Source organism: Coccinella septempunctata, chromosome 8 (assembly GCF_907165205.1).
Source record: "Coccinella septempunctata chromosome 8, icCocSept1.1, whole genome shotgun sequence".
Lineage (NCBI taxonomy): Eukaryota > Metazoa > Arthropoda > Insecta > Coleoptera > Coccinellidae > Coccinella > Coccinella septempunctata.
Window position 1 is genome coordinate 11,202,364 of NC_058196.1, and position 20,111 is coordinate 11,222,474.

General features: G+C 36.4%; 1 protein-coding gene across 2 annotated transcripts in view; it reads right to left on the reverse strand.

The window, feature by feature from the left end:
• LOC123318930 (C3 and PZP-like alpha-2-macroglobulin domain-containing protein 8) overlaps positions 1-20,111 on the reverse strand; it is a 1,198,665-nt gene that overhangs the window by 629,131 nt on the left and 549,423 nt on the right. For both annotated transcript variants that reach the window (XM_044905716.1, XM_044905717.1), the window contains one exon: positions 13,350-13,522. In XM_044905716.1, coding sequence (XP_044761651.1) covers positions 13,350-13,522 — 173 coding nt within the window. The remainder of the gene's footprint in view (positions 1-13,349; positions 13,523-20,111) is intronic.

The following is a 20,111-nucleotide window of genomic DNA, read 5'->3' on the forward strand; positions in this document are numbered from 1 at the left end:
TACGATACTACTCTTATGGGTCCTATGAATTGCTACTCATCTCGATTTGAAAGATTTTTGACATGCTATATAGTGTGTTGCACGAATACCGTTAGTTTTGGAAAAGAATGGAATTCACGTTTGCGATTTCGCAGCGCAACTTTGACTGGACAGAATACTCTTCATGAATTCTTTGAGATTCGTGAAACTTTCTGTTGTTTCGGAATTGACAACAACTTTCGTTTTTTGAATTTGAAACATTTATAACTTTGAGTCTTTCCATTGAAAAAAATCATCGTTTTTGGGAATACAACAAAATTTTGTCGAAATATCCATATTAAAAATCATGACACAGGAGGTAACAAAGCCGTTGCTGAAGTAACTCGTTAGAATAAAATACGGAGTATGTTTATTTTTTCTTTTGAACACCTCTCTTTCAACGTAGGTTCCATTGAGGCTATAAACCATGGGGTTCTAATTTGAAAATTTATCACGTTTTCGAAATTGCCAACTTTTGCGTCAATTTTGTGATCTCCTGAATCATGTTTTGTTATTTCGACAAAAACATTCCTATTTCTCGTGGTCTAGTTTCAGATTTACCCATTACATAATTCTATGATTCGTAAAGTGAAATCTGGTCTTGATAAGAACGCCCAATTAGTTCGTTCATATATTCAATTCACCTAACCGATCTATGTTTTCTAATTCATATAGATATCATGTGAAGCCAAATAGTCCACGCGAATGCTTTCCGGGTGACTGGACGAAAACACAGAGACGTTCATGGACTCTTTTCACACAAAGAAAAGGAACACGGAACTACGCTTTCACCTCCTTCTGGGAATCTCGCATTCCGAACGACTGGTCATTGCCGTCCATAGGGAAAAGGAATATGTATGTAACTTTATTAGGGCCCATTGGGAGGAATCGAGGGGCGCCTTAGGAATTTTCAGGCCCAAAGTAGCGGGTATATCGGCAATGTAGTTATTCGAAGCGGAAAAGGAGGCTTTCCTTTTGATTTATTTTATTGAAGACAAACTGGTTCATTATTCAGGCAAGTCGCCTGCATAAGTTGATCAAACCGGAAGATTTCTTGATATATGAAATGATTTTTGTCAACAAATGTTTCCTCAAGCGCTTGAGTTTAATACCATAGATATAAAGAATGCATAGTATTTCGGATATATATATTATATATGAACCCGTAGTGCGTTGTTACCTCCGTTAAGTTCATTGGGCGACCTGACCTCCGGGTGAAGGAGTTATATAATTGGAATAATTTTTGTTTATATATGTAGAGGGGAAGGTAAATAACAGGGGTACCTAAAGAGGGGAAAAGATTTGTATCGAAAAATTTTTCTTCAAACGAATCAGACCTTACTACCTCCGCATATATTTCTTATTAGTAGTGCGCTCTCACCTCCCGCAACGTTGTCAGATTTTAGGAGGACAGAAAGTAAGGCAGCTCGAATTCTACTCATATATAGAATACAGCTGCTCTTCCGATTCATTCACACATATTGAAACCTGTAAATAGTTCGAGAACGATACTAATATTAATAAACTTCATACGCTGATAATTGATTGATAAGGTTCGTGATCTCGGTGTAAATGAATTTGGACAGTTTTGAATAAATATGCTTATGTCTACGATACTTCGTTCGATAGGGGAGTTTAATACCATATAGGTCCCAAAATGAATGATGCATGAAAATGAAATTTTTCGTGACATATAAGATTAATTCAAAAGACAATTTTACCGAACTTGTTCTGGTATGAAATAGTAGTCTAATTTTTGGGCATTATATTCACGACATTAGGAACTCCATATAAATGTTTTTCCTGAATGAATCAATAAAGATGAACGTTTTACTTTCAGCGTCTATACTTCATTCACTTTCATTTTAGCACTGGATTGGCCATGGAAATTGGATACCTTTCACTCTGTATGGTACGAAAATGTTGGGTTAAGACGCTTGTCAAAACATTTTTGAGTTTTAAATCAGTGCTACGTAGTCCGTTCTACGTGAGTCTCTCAGTTATTACGTATTTCATCACAATGTCAAATCACTTCGGAAAATATTACGTCGAAAATATGTAACGAACATAATTGACGTTTATACAAACTGATTGAAGACATACCAAATCTATTTATTTATATGGAAAATACAAGTGATCAGTAGCTTGAGGAGAGTTACTGTTGTTTATCTTCTTTGGCTGGAGGTTGAAGACGTTACATCAGTTGTAGAATTCAAAAAAATCAACCCGAAGATGAAATGCATTTGATGCAGTGTTAGCATTGAGTTGAATAATCAAAGGTGGTAGGGAATAGGTATCTCTTGAAGAAATGAACGGATAATTACAAGAATGTTGAATTCTTCAACAAAAATCATCTTGCGTGAATAGTAGTCAAAATAATTAAAAGAAGTTTGAAGCAAGAGGAGCTTCACCTCACAAAATAACTGGCTCGTATTCATGTCTGTTTATTCTCAATACATTGATATAATGATAATAATTATACAGGGTGTGGGGTAATGAGGGGATAATATGGATCCTGCGGGTAGAGGACTCTATGGCGGTTCAGATAAATATATTTTACGTTTGGTAAAAGTGCCTTGGTTTTCGAGATATTGGGGATTTTCGATTAATACCCCCAAATAATAATAATAACTGGATATTGACATTTTTCATCATAGGGGATCAAAAGAAACTCCTTGATTTAATGGCGTTTCTTAATTGCTCCATCGAGCAATTAAGACTCGTCAGTCTTTTGCGATTTTTCAGTACACAGGGTGTTTCACAAGTAAACGGACAAACGAAAACCGTGAATAGAGGGCATTGAGCTGAGTTCAAAAACACCTTATATGTGTGTCTTAGGCATTCCGTTTTCGATATAGAGAGGAGTTTATTCAAATTTCCCTAATTTTCGTTCGGCTATAACTCCAAATATTTTAGTTGGATTCGGCTAAAAATATTCATTATCCGCTTAAACTTCTGAGTTTCAATAAAACAGAACATTAAAAGTTTACGAACACAGGACCGGACTCATTGAGGATATATTCAAATTTAAACTCATGCAAAACACTCTGTTTATATAATAGTTTTTCTCGTCATAATTTTGAATTTTTCAGGTATCTTCATTGATTTTCTCAAAATCAATGAAACTTTGGTATGCCTTATCAAATTATTCTTAATGAATAATTGTTCGGTGGTGAAATGCCTCTGGAAAAAACAGGGCTGCATATTGACTTTTACTTCACATTAATTAATGGGATGAATGATCGTCAATCAACTGTGGAAATCTGAAAATGGAATTGGAAATGTTCAACTGAATTTTTTCGTTCTCAATATATGTCTTGCATTTGTTTTTGATATTTATAGCATATCTGGTTATTCAGATAAGTCATTTACAGTGATAATAAGCTTTATTATTGATAATGAAAAAAAATAGAAATAAAAAACTACGCTATCATGATCATGAAAATAATAATTATATTTCGATATCTTCCCATTGAATCGCTTTTTATGGACAACGTGGAACTGAAGTAATTTTCCGAACTGATTTTCACCTCATTTGGTCTTTTAGTAAAGGTAATGATTGGCACTTCGTATATGATAAATGCACTTTCGAATTCTTCACTGATTCCGTTATATTCATTATTGGATCTATGGAAATCTATGGATTGGTCTGGTTTGTTATTGGAACATTGATGATATTCATGCACCAGCAAAAGTATTTATCAGTATTTCAGGTCATTTTATTAGAAGGATAGGACCCCAATATTGGACAGCTAGATCTCCAGATCTGACACCCCGCGATTTCTTCCATTGTTCTTATTCGCACAATTAGTTTTCCATAGAAAAATAGACTCATTCTGAAGATCAAGTTTCAATTTTTAGTTTCAAGATAGCGTAGTTTTTCCATCCATATTTGGATATTATCAATTTTGAAACATTTTATCCTTGTGAAAGAGTATTTTGAAGACCGAATATGGTATAATTGTTGAACACATTCAACAGAATATTCTTTGAAAAAAAAAATCAATGCAGAATTTCTAAATACATTTTCATGAAGTGCTCTATTCCTTAGAGGCGTCTGACAAAACAATTATTTCTAGAACATGATCAACAGGTGGGGCAACCCAAAAATCAATTCATTTCGAGACAATACTAATGCAAATAACAAAAAAGTTAAAATAATGATTGAAAAACTCCATACACGGTGTTTTTATGAGTTTGAAGTTAAGTAAAGCCTCACTGAGCCCGGTCCTGATTTTTGTCTAATTTTAATGCTCTGTTTCAATGAAATTTACAACTCAAGGCTAAATATAAATTTTCAGTCGACTTGATCGAGAATTTCAGGAGTTATAGCCAAATTTCAAAAACCCCGAAGAAACCTATGTATATGTATATAGGGTGCCCCAAAACGATTGAATCAAACGTCACACCACGATAGAGTAGATCAAATACTATCGAATGACACCAACATTAGTTGAGCGAAAATGTACCGTTTCTGAAAAAACCTAACCTAAAGTTGCCGATTTTCAAACTATTTTTTCAGTCACAAGGCCAATTTGTCATTAAGGATAGCGTTTTTCTCCCATATTTTCACCCCTGTTCATTCTGAGTATTAAAAATCATGTAGAGAAAACAATTGTTTTAATTTACATTTACTTAGGTTATGGTTATCGATTAACTACTTAAAATAATTTCAATTAGGGGAGATGAAACAATAATATTACTTCAATATAATTTAAAATCGATATCCTTTTTCGCATACTGGCCCTGTTATTAAAAAAAATAGTTCGAAAATCGGCAACTTTAGGTATTTTAATAAAATTCTGATTATTTTGGAAACGGTACATTTTCGTCGAACTAATAGTGGTGTCATTCGATAATATTTGGTTTACTCTATCGTGGTGTGACGTTTGATCCACTAATTTTGGGACACCCTGTATATGGGATGATTCTGAGCTCAGCTCAATGCCCTCTATTCACGGTTTTCATTTGTCTGTTTACTCGTGAAACACCCTGTATACTTCTTGTACTCTGAAAATTTTAAAACAAATGCCCTCACCGTCATATGAAAATTCAAATTCTTCTTGTTGTAAGAACCGTTCATCCTTTTACCCAAGCCGACCCTAGTTACATGGCCCGTTGAAAATGAAATCGGCATCTGTTTAGGGATGGCTAAGCGTACGCGGAACTGATACTTTGGAACAGGTCCGGCTGGTCGGACTAATGGAACTGATCCTTACTGACAATTTAATCAGGTACGAGTACCAGTCCCTTCGGTTCGGATCGCGACCCCCAGTGTCAGTTCGCTGTACGCGTACGCTCTACTTTGATTTGAATTGAGTCGAGAACGAGCAACGAAAACAGATTCTGGAGTTACGGACTGGAGGACTCGAGACAGAGAATGGACCAGCCGACTAGTTGTTCGACTTGTTCGAGTTCGGATTGTCGGATGGCGGAGTAGATAACTGACTTTAGAGTTTTGGAATAGACTAGCCAATTTCAATATGTCCGGACTAGAAACTGGACTGGAACTGATCTTTGGACTAGTTATATCTCTGGACCGGATCAGGTCGGAACTGATCCATGAAATTGTTTGGATCAGCCTTCCCTACATCTGTTTACTGCAAAACACGTGTTTATGCTGATACGAAGGGTTCAAACTTTTCTACCTGATTCGGGCTTTTTAGGAACGAATTGCCCAAGATGCCGAGTTCGAGTAACATTTCGTTTTGCGTGTTATATTGGATAAAATTGAATTTATTCCATGGCCGATTCGAGAATTATTGATGTCCAGAATTCTCCAGAATGATGAAAATTTTCAGATTTCATTGAAACTCTTGCGAAAATTATCTCGAATATTATCAAGTTTAGATTTTAATTCATTCAGAACTTTGAAGTTCGGCAAATAATGATGTAAATAATATAGATAACAGTCAATCACATTTCCTTCAGCGCAGTTGTTGTTTCGAAGAAAAAGCAGTAGATTCTCGCAAAATCCGAAACTCTACATGAATAGGCCGAGTTGTTCAGTTCGGGATTAAAGTTTATCCTAGATTGATTTTGACATTTCAGTTTATTTCTCTCAGATTGATCTAGGATCATCTTAAATCTCGGCCTAATCCTAAACTGAACAACCGGGCCTTATGGTAATAGCAACGTAGCATTAATTAAGTCGGTATATTATTGGAATAATATTAATTTTTTATAGCGGAGGATAGTTGTTTTTAGCCTCGGTATTCACGATATTCATTTTATTATGTTTTTTTAAGGTGAATCGGCCCGAAATCTTGGATCCCCGACCTGCTAGTTTCGTTTGACAATAGCATAATAACTCAAATTTCAACATTTTAACAGAAATTTCTGAATTTAAGGGAGAGACACATTGAAAAAATCGATAGCAAGTTACCGCCTAAACTGCGAGCTTGCCGAAGTTGAAACTGGTACCAATCTACTCAGTGTTTCATAATATGTATAGTTGTATGACTCAATGTTTTTCAGAACCTGTAAAAAAAATTGAAAACTGTAGACTCGTCATCGCCTTCCAAGGCTGCATCTTGGAAGGGCTGTCGATTTGGAAAAAAATTTATAGGAACTAGCCCCGCTTATTTTCATTGAGGAATCATCTCCCTTAGTCCTTCGCATTTATTTAGAGATATCCTGTATATAGATACATTTAATCTATGTACCTATTTATTTTGGATAGTAGAAGTTTAATCAATATGTGTTATTTTCGAAGACCAAAACAACAATTTCAATTGCACCTGATTTGTTAATTATGAGAATCATCATTTATTTTGAATAATAAAACTGCATGCGAAAATACTTGAATTAACTTTTGTCTTTCTCCTTTCATCATGCGTCCATCATAGTGTTCGCTGTTCATCATAGCTTTTGGGAATTTACCAATCAATCATCTGTATATCAATCATATGGATCCGAGTATGTATCTATATTATTAACTTCACTTTGTAGATTCATCATGTCTTGACAAAAATATGGTTAAAATTTCAAAATATGTTGACACGAGGCCTTCAAAAGACTTAAATTTTTTTTATTTTTTCCCTTACATCATGTATGATCTATCGAAAAATGCAAATCTGTTCTGAATAATTCTTCATAAAATCTTGTTTCGATATAATTGGTAATTTTCTTTATGATATATCACTAAAAAATTTAAACCACAGAGATGGTACAAGCTCTTTAAATATTCGGGAAAATCCAATATTTAAACATAATCGATAATAAAAGAGATGTTTCTGAGCAAAGAATTCTGTGCTCAAAATCATTGAGCAATGCGATTTAAGAAAAATATATAAAGCGTTCCATTTGAAATAACACAACAATGTCCAACATTCGGTTTGGCAGACGTTGTTCATTTCTGTGATATTGTAAAATTTGTAGCATTTTTTCTCTTGATTCTGAAATGAAAATTTTCGGAATGGCTCATTGTCCTTGAAATTTCATCACCATTTACATCTGAATATTCTTTTCCAAAAATTTTTTTTTCTCTGAACAGCTCATTTCCTTATATGCAATGTAACAATACTAATTATTCGTTATTCTGAAAGGTAGTATTATCTATATGGATCATTTCCATAGAGAGAAGCAATATTATTATGGACAAGACTCAAATCGATTTGTTTTCAGATAGGTAATGAAATAGTTCGCCAAATTCAGAATTATAGTGTTAGCTTGAGATGAAAGAAGTTCAACGGATGCATAGATACACACGAGAGAGCCAAGATTGGTTTTCTTCCACGTGATTTTTTCCCCTACAGAAGAATGAGATAAAAAATCAATGAGATATGCCGAATGGATTGCAATAATGGAGGAGAAAACGCGCTGCGCCTCTCTTTACTTAATTCCTCCGTATACTGATATTCCGCCTGTCTACATCTGCTTGCACAGTACAACGTTGCCATTTTCGGAGGTGCTAACGAGCAAAGAGTCTCCCAGAGAAATTCTTCGATATACAGCTCAGCACACTAGCGCCAGTGATATACACTTGAACTAAAAGATTGTTCAGTACATAAACGAGGTGCGTTGTGACCTCAAAACGATTTTTTGATATATTGGTCCCTGAAGCCTCCTGAATCTAACAAGCTAAAAAACAAGGCAAAACGTTGTCACCTCCGATTTCGGAGGTGACAGCGATATATATGAGGTGAGAGCGTTAAACGAGTTACTATTTTGGAGAGTTACCTATATATATATACATCTATTACATCGATACCCTGCTGGATCCTATGACACTGTTCTTGACTCTTTCAACCAGTTCCATCCCAGTATACAATTTACCATGGAGAGAGAAGTCAATAATAAAATAACATTTTTGGACGTCGAAGTTAACAGGACTGAGAGTGGCCAATTGATGACAAACTGGTATACCAAAACAACGTACTCAGGTAGAATATTGAATTACTATTCAAACAATCCGATTAGCCACAAAGTAAGCACTGTTAAAGGACTACTGTACAGAATGGTAAATTTAAGTCACCATTCCTATCACGACCTTAACTTACTTAAAATCAAGACCATCCTCAGAAAGAACAACTACCCTAGAAATTTCACGAACCAGTGTATATCCCCTTTTTAACAGAACATAGACGCACAAACCTATTGAAAACATCTTCGGAGAGTAGGTATTTACAGGATGATTCATAACTAATGAGACATAGGCTAAGGGCAGATTGTTTGGACCAAAATATGGCGATAGGACCAAATATACCTCGATGAAATATTGCTGTGCAAAAAATATAGAGGACATTAAAGTTGATTTTTTTTTCGTTTTTTGCTAATAATTTCACTGTATATTTTTTCATCCGTTTAAAAAAAAACACAATTGAACAGTTCAGAGCATCGGAAGGGGATTTGAAGTAACGGCTTATTTATTTTATTTATTCATTTCGACGATAAAGCATAATTAAAAAAAAAGTAACATAAAAAGAATAAACTTAAATTGAATGTTCTACGTGTCCTCCCCCTACTTCTATGCTTTTTCTAATTATTTCAATAAAGGACTTTCGAACTTTGAAGAAAATATTATTCTTTCCCCTTATAAGAAATTCAACTTTAACGCCCTCTATCTTTTTCCACAGCAATATTTTATTCAGGTATATTTGGTCCTATCGCCATATTTTGGTCCAAACAATCTGCCCTTAGCCAATGTCCCAATATGAATCACCCTGTATAATCGAAATGATATCATTCTAAAATAGCCATGATGTGTGGACCAATTTTTTTTATAATATCCAATATTCACCTTCAACTTTCCTCTTTTCAAATATTGGTTAGAGAGCAAATCTTTTTACCGACTTTTTGTTTCTCTTCATCTTCGTCTAACAATAATGCAAAAGCACATCATTCATTCAGGCGTAATTGCAGCAATTTTATTTTTAGCAGAAGTCAAAGGGTCTACGTCTTATGAGATAGGGCACGTAAGACTCGTAAGAGAAACAACGAAAATAATAATACTGATAATTTAACAATATTTTTTAAGGTCCTTCTTGTACTGTTTTGATCAAAATGAAAGGCTTCAGTCATCTTCATGTGTCAAGTGCTGGTCGATTCGAATGCAACCGAAGATTCACGACACACGAAGCGGAAGTTGACTGAGACGATCGTGACTGATAATATGAACGCAACCTCCATCAACGGCTAATGATCCTTCCGCCGGCCTGAACTGAGCGGAACGTATAATATGAATCGACCTTTAATCGTGCGATACATTTGGAGAGAAACTAGTGAATGGCGCGAGTCACGAGGTCGTGAGGTTAGAATCCCTGAACTCCCTCCTCTATGATCACAGAATGTAGACTAGAACATGCAAAGGGACCATTTCAGTGGTTTCCTCTCCCACTGCACTAAAAGCAAATGTTCTTCACTCAGGTCGATGGCTTATTTGCCAGTAAGCCCAGAAGATATTATAAGGATTATCAACTTATCGAAAAACTTATCGTCCACAGGTTTTGATGACATACCGATGAAGCTGATTAAGCATTGCAAACATAAAATGTCTCCATACCTATCGGATGCCATTAATGCGGCTGTCTATGCTGGCGAGTTTCCGAGCATTCTGAAGACTGCTATTGTGGTCCCTGTATACAAAAAAAGGGACTGCGAACAGACTGAAAACTTTAGGCCCATTTCTCTCCTTGCAACTGTGTCCAAGATTTTTGAGCGTGTTGTTTATGATCAGATCATGAATTTTCTTGATAGAAGTGACACCTTATATTTCCGTCAGTATGGCTTCAGACCGGGTTTGTCAACTGAGAACAGCATATGTGATCTGGTGGACCTCGTTAATTGCAGACTCAACGAAGGTGAGTTCGTTGTGCTGGTGCTGTTTGATCTCAGTCGAGCCTTCGACTGTCTCTCACCCAATTTCTGTGCTGAAAAGCTCGAACGCCTAGGAATACGAGGATTTTTGAACAGGTTCATTTTGTCGTTCCTCAAAGATAGGAAATTTTTTGTCAAAACTGATGATGGCCATTCTGATATATTTGAACAACTAATGGGCACACCTCAGGGAAGTGTGCTGGGCCCGCTTATCTTTATACTTTATATAAATGACCTCCACGAGTTTATAAATGATGGTGAGGTTTTCATATATGCTGACGATACAGGAATAGTGATACGTGATAAATGTAAAAATCATCTAGCAGAAAGGGTGAGATTGGTGATTAGGAGTTTTCAGGACTGGTGTAGGAAAAATCACCTTTTGATAAATATGGAAAAGACAGTTCTTCTTGATATGTCTCAGGCGGGTAAAATGTCCTCGATCAATGTTGAAAATAAGGTCTTGAAACTAAGCAAAAGTGCTACGTTCTTGGGCGTAACTCTCGATGATTCTTTGAATTGGGAACCCCACGTCGAGATTTTGGCACAAAAACTCAATAAAGCATGCTATGCATTGAGTATTCTGAAAAGGTCCTTCACTCCCAACACGCTGATCGACATATATTATGCTTATGTATAATATATTCAATTATTGGTTACGCAATTTGCGTATGGGGAAATTCGAGTCATGCTCATCGCATATTTGTTGGACAGAAGCGAGCATTGAGAATAATCTATGGCTTGAGCTATAGACAGTGTTGCAGGGAAACTTTCAAGGACAATCGGATTCTCACTGTTCCATGCATTTATATCTATAAGTTGTGTTCCCGTGTTCATAATGAAAAAAATAGATTTCAAAAAAGATCGGATATTCATAGTTATGAGACAAGAAATAAGGATAACTTAGATCTGGTGAAACAAAATCGAGAAAAATTTAAGAAATCACCTTATTATGCTGGCGTATCTATTTATAATTCACTACCAAAGCTATTGAAGAGTACTGTGGAGCTGAGAGTGTTCAAGGGTAAATTAAGATCTATATTATGTGAAAATGCTTTCCACTCGATCTCCGATTTTATTCAATACTGTAAGGAGGGGAGCTCCAGTGGATGACTTGCTTGTTCCGACTCCCTGGGCCGACTTGGGATGAGGAATTTTAATATGACTCCAACAATTTATGTTTTTTAAAGATAGCATTAAGGATGTTTTTTTGTATTGTGAGATGTTCTATACAACAATTTGTATTATTTTTTTGACGTGTCAATGCTACTTTTGAAGTTTTTTATGGAAAAATAAATACTTACTTACTTACTTACATTAGATGTTTTCAACTCCTTTCATAGTAAGATAAAGTTCACTTTAGAAGCTGAAGTTGATGGAAGACTCCCATTTCTGGACACAGTCATTATACGCGAAGGTAACAATTTGATATCAGATTGGTATATTAAACCCCACAATCCTGGTAGATGTATAAACTTTTTCAGTAACCATAGTTTACAGCAGAAATATAATGTAGTTAAAAATTTGATTTTTAGAGCTACAAAACTGAGTAATAGCAAATTTCATAGTAGAAATATTGGTAAAGTTCAAAAAGTACTATTAAAGAATAACTATCCTAAATACTTTGTAAATAGAATATGCAGAGGTGTTAGTGAGTCGGAGAACATAGTTGTCAACAATGGTATGGTTGACAACAATATAAGACGCTATAAATTTCCATTTATCCCTGGTTTGTCTCAAAACTCAAAACATTAATAAAATCTTCAGAGAATTTAATTGTTGTTGTGCTTACTATAATACTGATAAAGGAAGAAAATTTTACACCAATTTAAAAGACAAAACACCAAAACTACACAAGTCCAATCTAGTCTACCAGATCCCCAGCATTAGCCAATCATACACATGTGACACGTCATAAATTTAATTTTGATAATGTAAAGATCTTAGATTATGAAGAAAATAGATATGCAAGGAACATAAGTGAAATGATTTTTATAAAAAAAGAATAAAACGGTAAACCATAGAGAAGATGTACAGGGCCTCAGTATTTTATACAGCCAATTATTGTAGATGTCTTTGTATTGTCCAAATCTGTTGATGATAATTTTATACTGTCAACTTAGATATAATCTAGATGACAACATACCTTTCTAGGCTACATTCTGTGATCATAGAGGAGGGAGTTCAGGGATTCTAACCTCACGACCTCGTGTCTCGCGCCATTCACTAGTTTCACTCCAAATGTTTCGCACGATTAATGCTTCCTTAACTCTACTTTTGAATAATTTATATGAATTCAACTTTTAACGAATTGACTAGGGAGGTGCTGATAATATTGTGTATACTCTCCCATTAATTATTATATAAAAAATTTTTAGCCTTGAGAAAGAGGTAAACTTCCTCGAAACGTCGGCATAGTTAAGAAATCAAAGTTACAAAATAGTCCAATTTCCCGATATTTTAATTCCAAATTATAATAATATTAATATTTTTTTAGCTACATTTTGTAATACATTTCTGTTTTTGATATTGTACCAAATTTCGCCAATCACACGATTATATTTTGTAATATTTCTATTTCGTATTACAAGAAACACTAAAATGATAAGATTTATAAATAGAGAATAATATAACCTTACAAACGTCCATACTTTCTATTTGAAAAATAAGGGTCTGTACCGTCCTTTCGGAGGTTGAAGGTGGGGTTTGCATTTTTTACAGAAAAAAGGCAATTTGAATTGATATAATACATTCCACTTTGTTTTCCAAACTGTATATCTTTTAACATAATTATTAACTGTTTACGTTCATGGTTCCTCTATTAATATTGAAATTCTCTAAAAACGAGAATGACTCTAAAGAAATAGGTGAGAAAAGAACAAATAAGTGTTTACTATCCATCATCCCAATTAATTCATGGGAATGCTGATTCAATGTTTTCCGTATTACATCATCGAAATTCAAATGAAATAATGTGGTTCGATCAAGAAAAATTAAGTGTTATATTAACATACCTAAAATTCAGTTTACAAACAGCTCCTGATGGAGGTGACGCAGATGGTGGAACTGGATCTTCGTATCTTCTCTGCGCCCAATCTGTTACCTGACCATCGGTAGTTATCACGTAATGTAAATCTCGTTCGCAGGGACATGTAGACAATATAGCCACATGAGCGTCCTCTTCCGGCTGTAAAGATAAAATATTACTTTTCATTAGTTCTTTCTCCTTTAGTTTTGGGAAAAAGGTTGTTCTAAAAGCTTCACATAGAAAAAAGTTCCTCAGGTATATAAAAATCCCTTAATCCATTCCATTGTTCGTTTTTTATGACGAGTGTATATGTACAGGGTGTGGCGTAATGAATGGATAATATGGAGCCTGCAGGTAGAGGACTCTATGGCGGTTCAGAAAAATATATTTTACGTTCAGTAAATGTGCCTTGGTTTTCGAGATATTCGAGATTTTCGAAAATTCAAGAAAATCACACCCTTCGCCACTATTTTTGTAGGCAAGACTCCAAATGAAGGAATTTTTTCAAACTGTTTTTTGGATAGTATTCCTGGATAGATGCGCTATCGAATGTAAATTATTATTTTTGAGGCGTATGAATAGTTTTTCATAAATAAGAGAATTAACTAAAATTTTCCGTCTTGCTTATTTTTTTTCCTAAGTTCAACCCAACGTGGTGTGAAAAATAATATGGTTACCTGAGTGCCAAAGCAAGGGAAAACATGCCTGTTTCACTGAGATTCTGAAATGGTATAACTCACTCTATTATCAGTATTTAATACAAAATAAATTTCTATTACAATGAGTCAAGGCAGATGTGGAGACCGGCGATTAGTCAGGAATAGTCATAAGCGATGACTCACTCCAAGTGTTGAAGGAGATGTGATCAGTTGAGGAAAAAAGCAGTATGATAACGACAGCGGGTGTAGAGACATTGAGTTCACCACTGAATTTATAAGTGTTAGTTAAGTTGTTATTTTGGGATTATTATAAATAAATAAATAAATAAATTGGATCGCTGATAAGTGTATTGATGTGATCACCCTGAGTACCACAAACTGGCGACGAGGTGAAACAAAACCAATAAAGTGAGTACAAAATAATATCAATTACAGGGTGACCTACACATAACTCATGACGGTTATAATAACGCTTGATATCACTGTAGTAAACCACTAACATAAGAGGGCTTGGAGCCATCAATGAGCCTTAAGAAGTTTGGCTGTGAGCTATTAATAACCAAGGCTATTAGGAAGTGGGCTGTGAGCCATAAATAGAGAGGAAGGCTGGGAGCCTAGAAATAGCAGTTGGCAGGCTGAGAGCCTATATACCTACATTAAATAATTATTATATCATAATAGAAATTGAATATAATATAGTAATAACAAACTTATTGTAGAAAAATAAGTGTTTGAGGCATTTACTTACAGACATATTCTTGTTTATTTTTTTCAGTACCGATAGCGAATAGAATAGTCTATAGAAAATGGGTGACTCCTCAGGCATCAAACCATTCCTCGCTGAGAATTTGGATAAAGCACTCATTCGAAATGAGTGGGAAAAATGGCTGAGATCACTCAAACTTTACTTGGCATCGGAAGAAATTGTTGATCCAGTTAAGAAAAGAAATAAATTGTTACACATCGGGGGAACACAACTTCAAGAAGTCGCGTACAACTTACCAGGAGCAGTTGATGAAGACGACCCAGAGACAGAAACTGACGTTTTCAAAACTCTAGTAGAAAAATTGACGGAGTATTTTTCCCCGATTCAAAATTCCACATTCGAAAGGCATGTCTTTAGAAACCTGAAAAAGGAGGAAGGAGAAACCTTCAGTAAATTTTTGTTGAAGATTAGGCAACAGGCTTCGAAATGTGTTTTTGGTTCAACAGCTCAAGAATCCAAGGAAATCAGCATAAAAGATAAACTCATTGACGGTTGGGCTTCAGCGGAATTGAAGGCAAAGCTACTAGAAAAAGAACGGTCGTTAGAGGAAACCATCGAATTGTGTAAGATACACGAACAAGCAAGACAGCAGTCTCAATCAATGACTTCAAATGACCAAGGAGCATCGATATCGGCAGTTAATAAAATAACTTGGTCTAACAGACGAACAGGAGGAAATTATTGTACACGGTGCGGAAGGCATGGTCATCCACACTTCTCTAACCAATGCCCAGCAAAAGATACCAAATGCTATAAATGTGGATCACAAGGACATTTTTCGTCATGTTGTCGAACGAGATCTGATAAAAGGAAGCCCAGTTCTTCAACTGGCGAAATGACCAAGCGATATGAATACAATTCAAGGGTCCATTTCGTGGAGGCGATCGAAGACGAAGAACCTGAAACGAATACCCCAATCAAAAGCTTCGAATGTTTCAAAATTGATGAGATTCGCCAACACAGTAGCCCTGAAGCAAGAGAGGAGCTTGTTCAATGTACAGTAGGAGGGGTGTCCTTAATACTTCTCATCGATTCAGGATGTGGCGTAAACATTATCAAAATGCAAGACTGGGAGAAGCTAAGGAAGCAAGAAGCCGGCGTGTGGAATGTAGGCAAAAAAAGAAATGACCAATTGAAGCCTTATGGAGCTGGAGAGCCTTTGGAAATAAGTCATCGATTCCAAAGCACTGTGGCAATTCCAGGAAAAACAGGTATCCTTGCCTACTTCTACGTAGTGCAGGACGGAGATGTTTCACTACTAGGTAAAGAATCAGCACTGAAACTGGGGATGCTGAAAGTAGGTCTAAAGGCAATGGTGAATAATACCACCAAGTATACCACTTTCCCTAAAATAAAGGACATCACCGTCAAACTATCGATCGATCATACGATCAAGCCGGTCAAACAACCACTTAGAAGGATTCCGATTGCAGTTGAAGCGCAAGTGGAGGAAAAATTGAAAGAAGCTCTCCAAAACGATATCATCGAACACGTAACAGGACCAAGCGAATGGATATCTCCCATAGTCGTGATTTTCAAACCTGGAGGAGACATCCGATTATGCGTTGACATGCGAAGAGCAAACCAGGCAATACTGAGAGAGAACTACCCTTTACCGACGTTCGAGTCATTCATGACAAAATTGAAGAACGCGAAACTCTTTTCAAAACTGGATCTTGTCAGCGCTTACCACCAGCTAGAGTTACATGAAGAAAGTCGAGCCATTACCACATTCATTACCCACAAGGAAATGTTCAGATATAAAAGACTCATGTTCGGCGTAAACTCAGCGCCTGAGATATTCCAGGAACCTTGGAGGGAATCCTATCCCCCTGTGAAAACTGCTTGAACTATTTAGATGACATCATTGTATTCGGCAGTACCGAAGAAGAACACGACCGATGTTTGGCAAATGTGCTCGACGTACTTCATAATCATAATATCCTGCTTAACGACAATAAATGCTTGAAGAAAGTCAAAGAGGTGAAGTTCCTGGGGCACAAGCTGTCCGCTGAAGGTATTGATGCAGACGATCGTAAAGTCGAAACGATTATAAATTTCAGACCCCCTACGACAAAAGAAGAAGTGAGAAGCTTTTTAGGCCTGGTAACCTATTTGGGAAAATTTATTCCGGACCTGGGAACCGCTACGGAGTCCCTTCGACAACTGATGAAACATGAAGCAAAGTTCACGTGGACTGAAGCCCATGAGACATCCTTCAACAGACTGAAGAATGCATTAGACAAACTCCCGACTCTATCTTATTTCGACCCAAACCTTCGTACACGATTAGTTGCAGATGCAAGTCCAGTGGCGTTAGGGGCGGTGCTGTTGCAATTCGATGAACAACAATGCCCCCATGTGATCTCGTTCGCTAGCAAGAGCCTCTCTGACACGGAACGTAGATACTCATAAACGGAAAAAGAGAGTCTGGCTCTTGTTTGGGGCGTAGAAAGATTTTATTTATACCTGGCCGGATTAGACTTTGAGCTGGTAACAGATCATAAGCCCCTCGAAGTAATTTTCAAACCGACGTCCAAGCCCCCGGCTCGGATCGAACGTTGGCTGTTGAGACTTCAGTCGTTCAAATTTAAAATAATATATCAATCGGGAAAATCAAACATCGCAGATTCAGTGTCCAGGTTGTGTCAGATAGCAAAAGAAGGATCGTTCGACCAAGATAGTGATGGACATATTTTCACAATAATCGGAAAAAGCATACCAAAAGCTTTGAGCATTTCGGACATCGTAACGGCCAGCAAGGAGGACGATGAAATTAGAGTGGCTGTTGGAAAAATCAACCAAGATTCTTGGGAAACAACAGAAAAAAACATATATTTTCCGTTTCGTTGGGAACTGACATCGTTAGCACCGATGATACTACGAGGGAACAAAATCGTAATTCCCCAGACCTTACGACAACGGACTCTCGAACTAGCGCACGAAGGCCATCCGGGAGAGACCGTGATGAAGCGAAGGCTGCGGGCCAAAGTATGGTGGCCAGGAATTGACAGAGAAACGGAAAATTTTGTGAAACGATGTAGGGACTGTCTGACGGTTGCACAGCCCAACAGACCTCCGTTTATGTCCAGACACAAATTCCCAGAAGGCCCATGGCAGTACTTAGCTGTCGACCTCATGGGACCATTACCAAACCAAGAGATGGTGTTCGTAGTAATAGACTACTACTCCAGATACCAGGAAATAAAATTCCTGAAGCAAACGACCTCTATTATAATAATCAAGCATTTAACTGAAATATTTTCAAGATTGGGTTTCCCAAAATCTATCCGAGCAGATAATGGGCGTCAATTCGTTAGCCAGGAATTCAAGACATTCTGCAAAAATAACAACATCACCTTGATGCAAACTCCCCCATATTGGCCGCAGGCGAATGGAGAAGTGGAAAATATGAACAGGTCCATCCTGAAACGGCTCCAGATTGGTTATTCAAATGGAATGGATTTGCAGAACGAGTTACATAAATTTACGTTGATGCATAAGGTCACACCACACGGCACAACAGGAAAGTCACCGTCGGAACTGATGTTTGGTCGTAACATCAAAGACAAAATACCGTCAATCACCGACATAGATGCAGAAAATGTCAACGAAGAAGCTAGAGACAGTGATATTCTTAAAAAGCAAAAAGGGAAAGAGAAGGAAGACATAGCAAGAAGGGCAATTGAAGACAACATACAAAGAGGAGACAAGGTACTGGTAAAGAACATGGTGGTAGCAAATAAGCTAGTCCCAAGATTTGACAAGAGAGAGTATGAAGTGCTGAGACGGGAAGGTAACGAGTTAACCCTAATTAGGGATAGTAAAATTGTTAAGCGCCATGTTTCTCATACCAAGAAAGTGTCGCAAGAAGAATCACTCGAAAGACCGTCGACTAGGGAAGAAGAATCCACACCATCGGAAAGAGATCAAGCAGAGGCCGACCAGGGTTCTCAAAACACAACCATCGCAGACGCCAATCCGCCAACCGGGCGCCCAAGACATCCCGATCAATCCAGGGTTGAGCCGTTGAAGCTAATAAGGAAGGAGGGGTTGTGGAGACCGGCGATTAGTCAGAAATAGTCATAAGCGATGACTCACTCCAAGTGTTGAAGGAGATGTGATAAGTGAAGGAAAAAAGCAGTATGATAACGACAGCGGGTGTAGAGACATTGAGTTCACCACTGAATTTATAAGTGTTAGTTGAGTTGTTATTTTGGGATTATTATAAATAAATAAATAAATAAATTGGATCGCTGATAAGTGTATTGATGTGATCACCCTGAGTACCACAGCAGAGTTTGACGTAAGCCTTTTTCTTTAATTTTTAGCAACTGCAATGAGACTTGCAAGCAGAATAAAGCAATTATTCATAAGAAGTTGTAGAGCATCACATTACAGCTCCTGATACACACTTTGAACACTTTTTGTAAAACTCGATTCAATATTTTAAAATTGGTTTTTTTCCCTCGTATTCTTTGATTATTAAGCCCTATAGTTATAAAGTTAATAGTTGTTAAGTGAATTTCAAGTAACGAAGTGAATTCTAGCACTTTTGTAATTAAGAAAAAAAGCAGAAAATTTGGTAATTTTTATTACATTGAGTCAAGACCCTTGTTACAAAAATTCTGAAATTTAATGCATAATTTGAAATTAACTGGAAATAGTTATTTAATCAACAAGGTTATTAATAAAAACGATTAATGATTGAGATATTTTAACGTGTGAGCTTCGCTCACACGTTAATGTTCGAGATCATTAATCGCTCAATTAATAAACGAGTTGATTACAAGATTTTTCCGTCGACCACATTTCGAATTTAAAGTGAAATCTTGATTGCAAAAATTTTCTATCGATACCTAGTCAAATTTGACACCTTATAAATTTTCTATGCTCATATCGGAATGTTGATATTTATGCGGCCGATCGAACAATTCGAGAAGTTCATAGAGGGCATTTTCGAGTTGTGACATTTTGAGTAATTCCCTATTTCATCTGTTAAAGAATGTGTGGAGCTGGTGGAAGCTGGAGTTGTAGTAAATAGATATATTGATTACTCTCTAACCATCATAATTTTTCTGCAACCTCCACAATTCATCTCTTCTCAATTCACCCGCTAGGTACTACGAAAATCAATGCTACATAAGAATGAAATGATTATTTGGGAAGCTGCTGAATACTTCTATGTTCGATTACCCATGACAATAATGCATTAATAGGAAATTAATCAATAAAAGGGTTTATTAACAGCTAATTTCGTGTACGTTAAACAGTACTATTATTAAGAGGTCGGCGGAAAATATTTATTTCACAACGTTGGGGT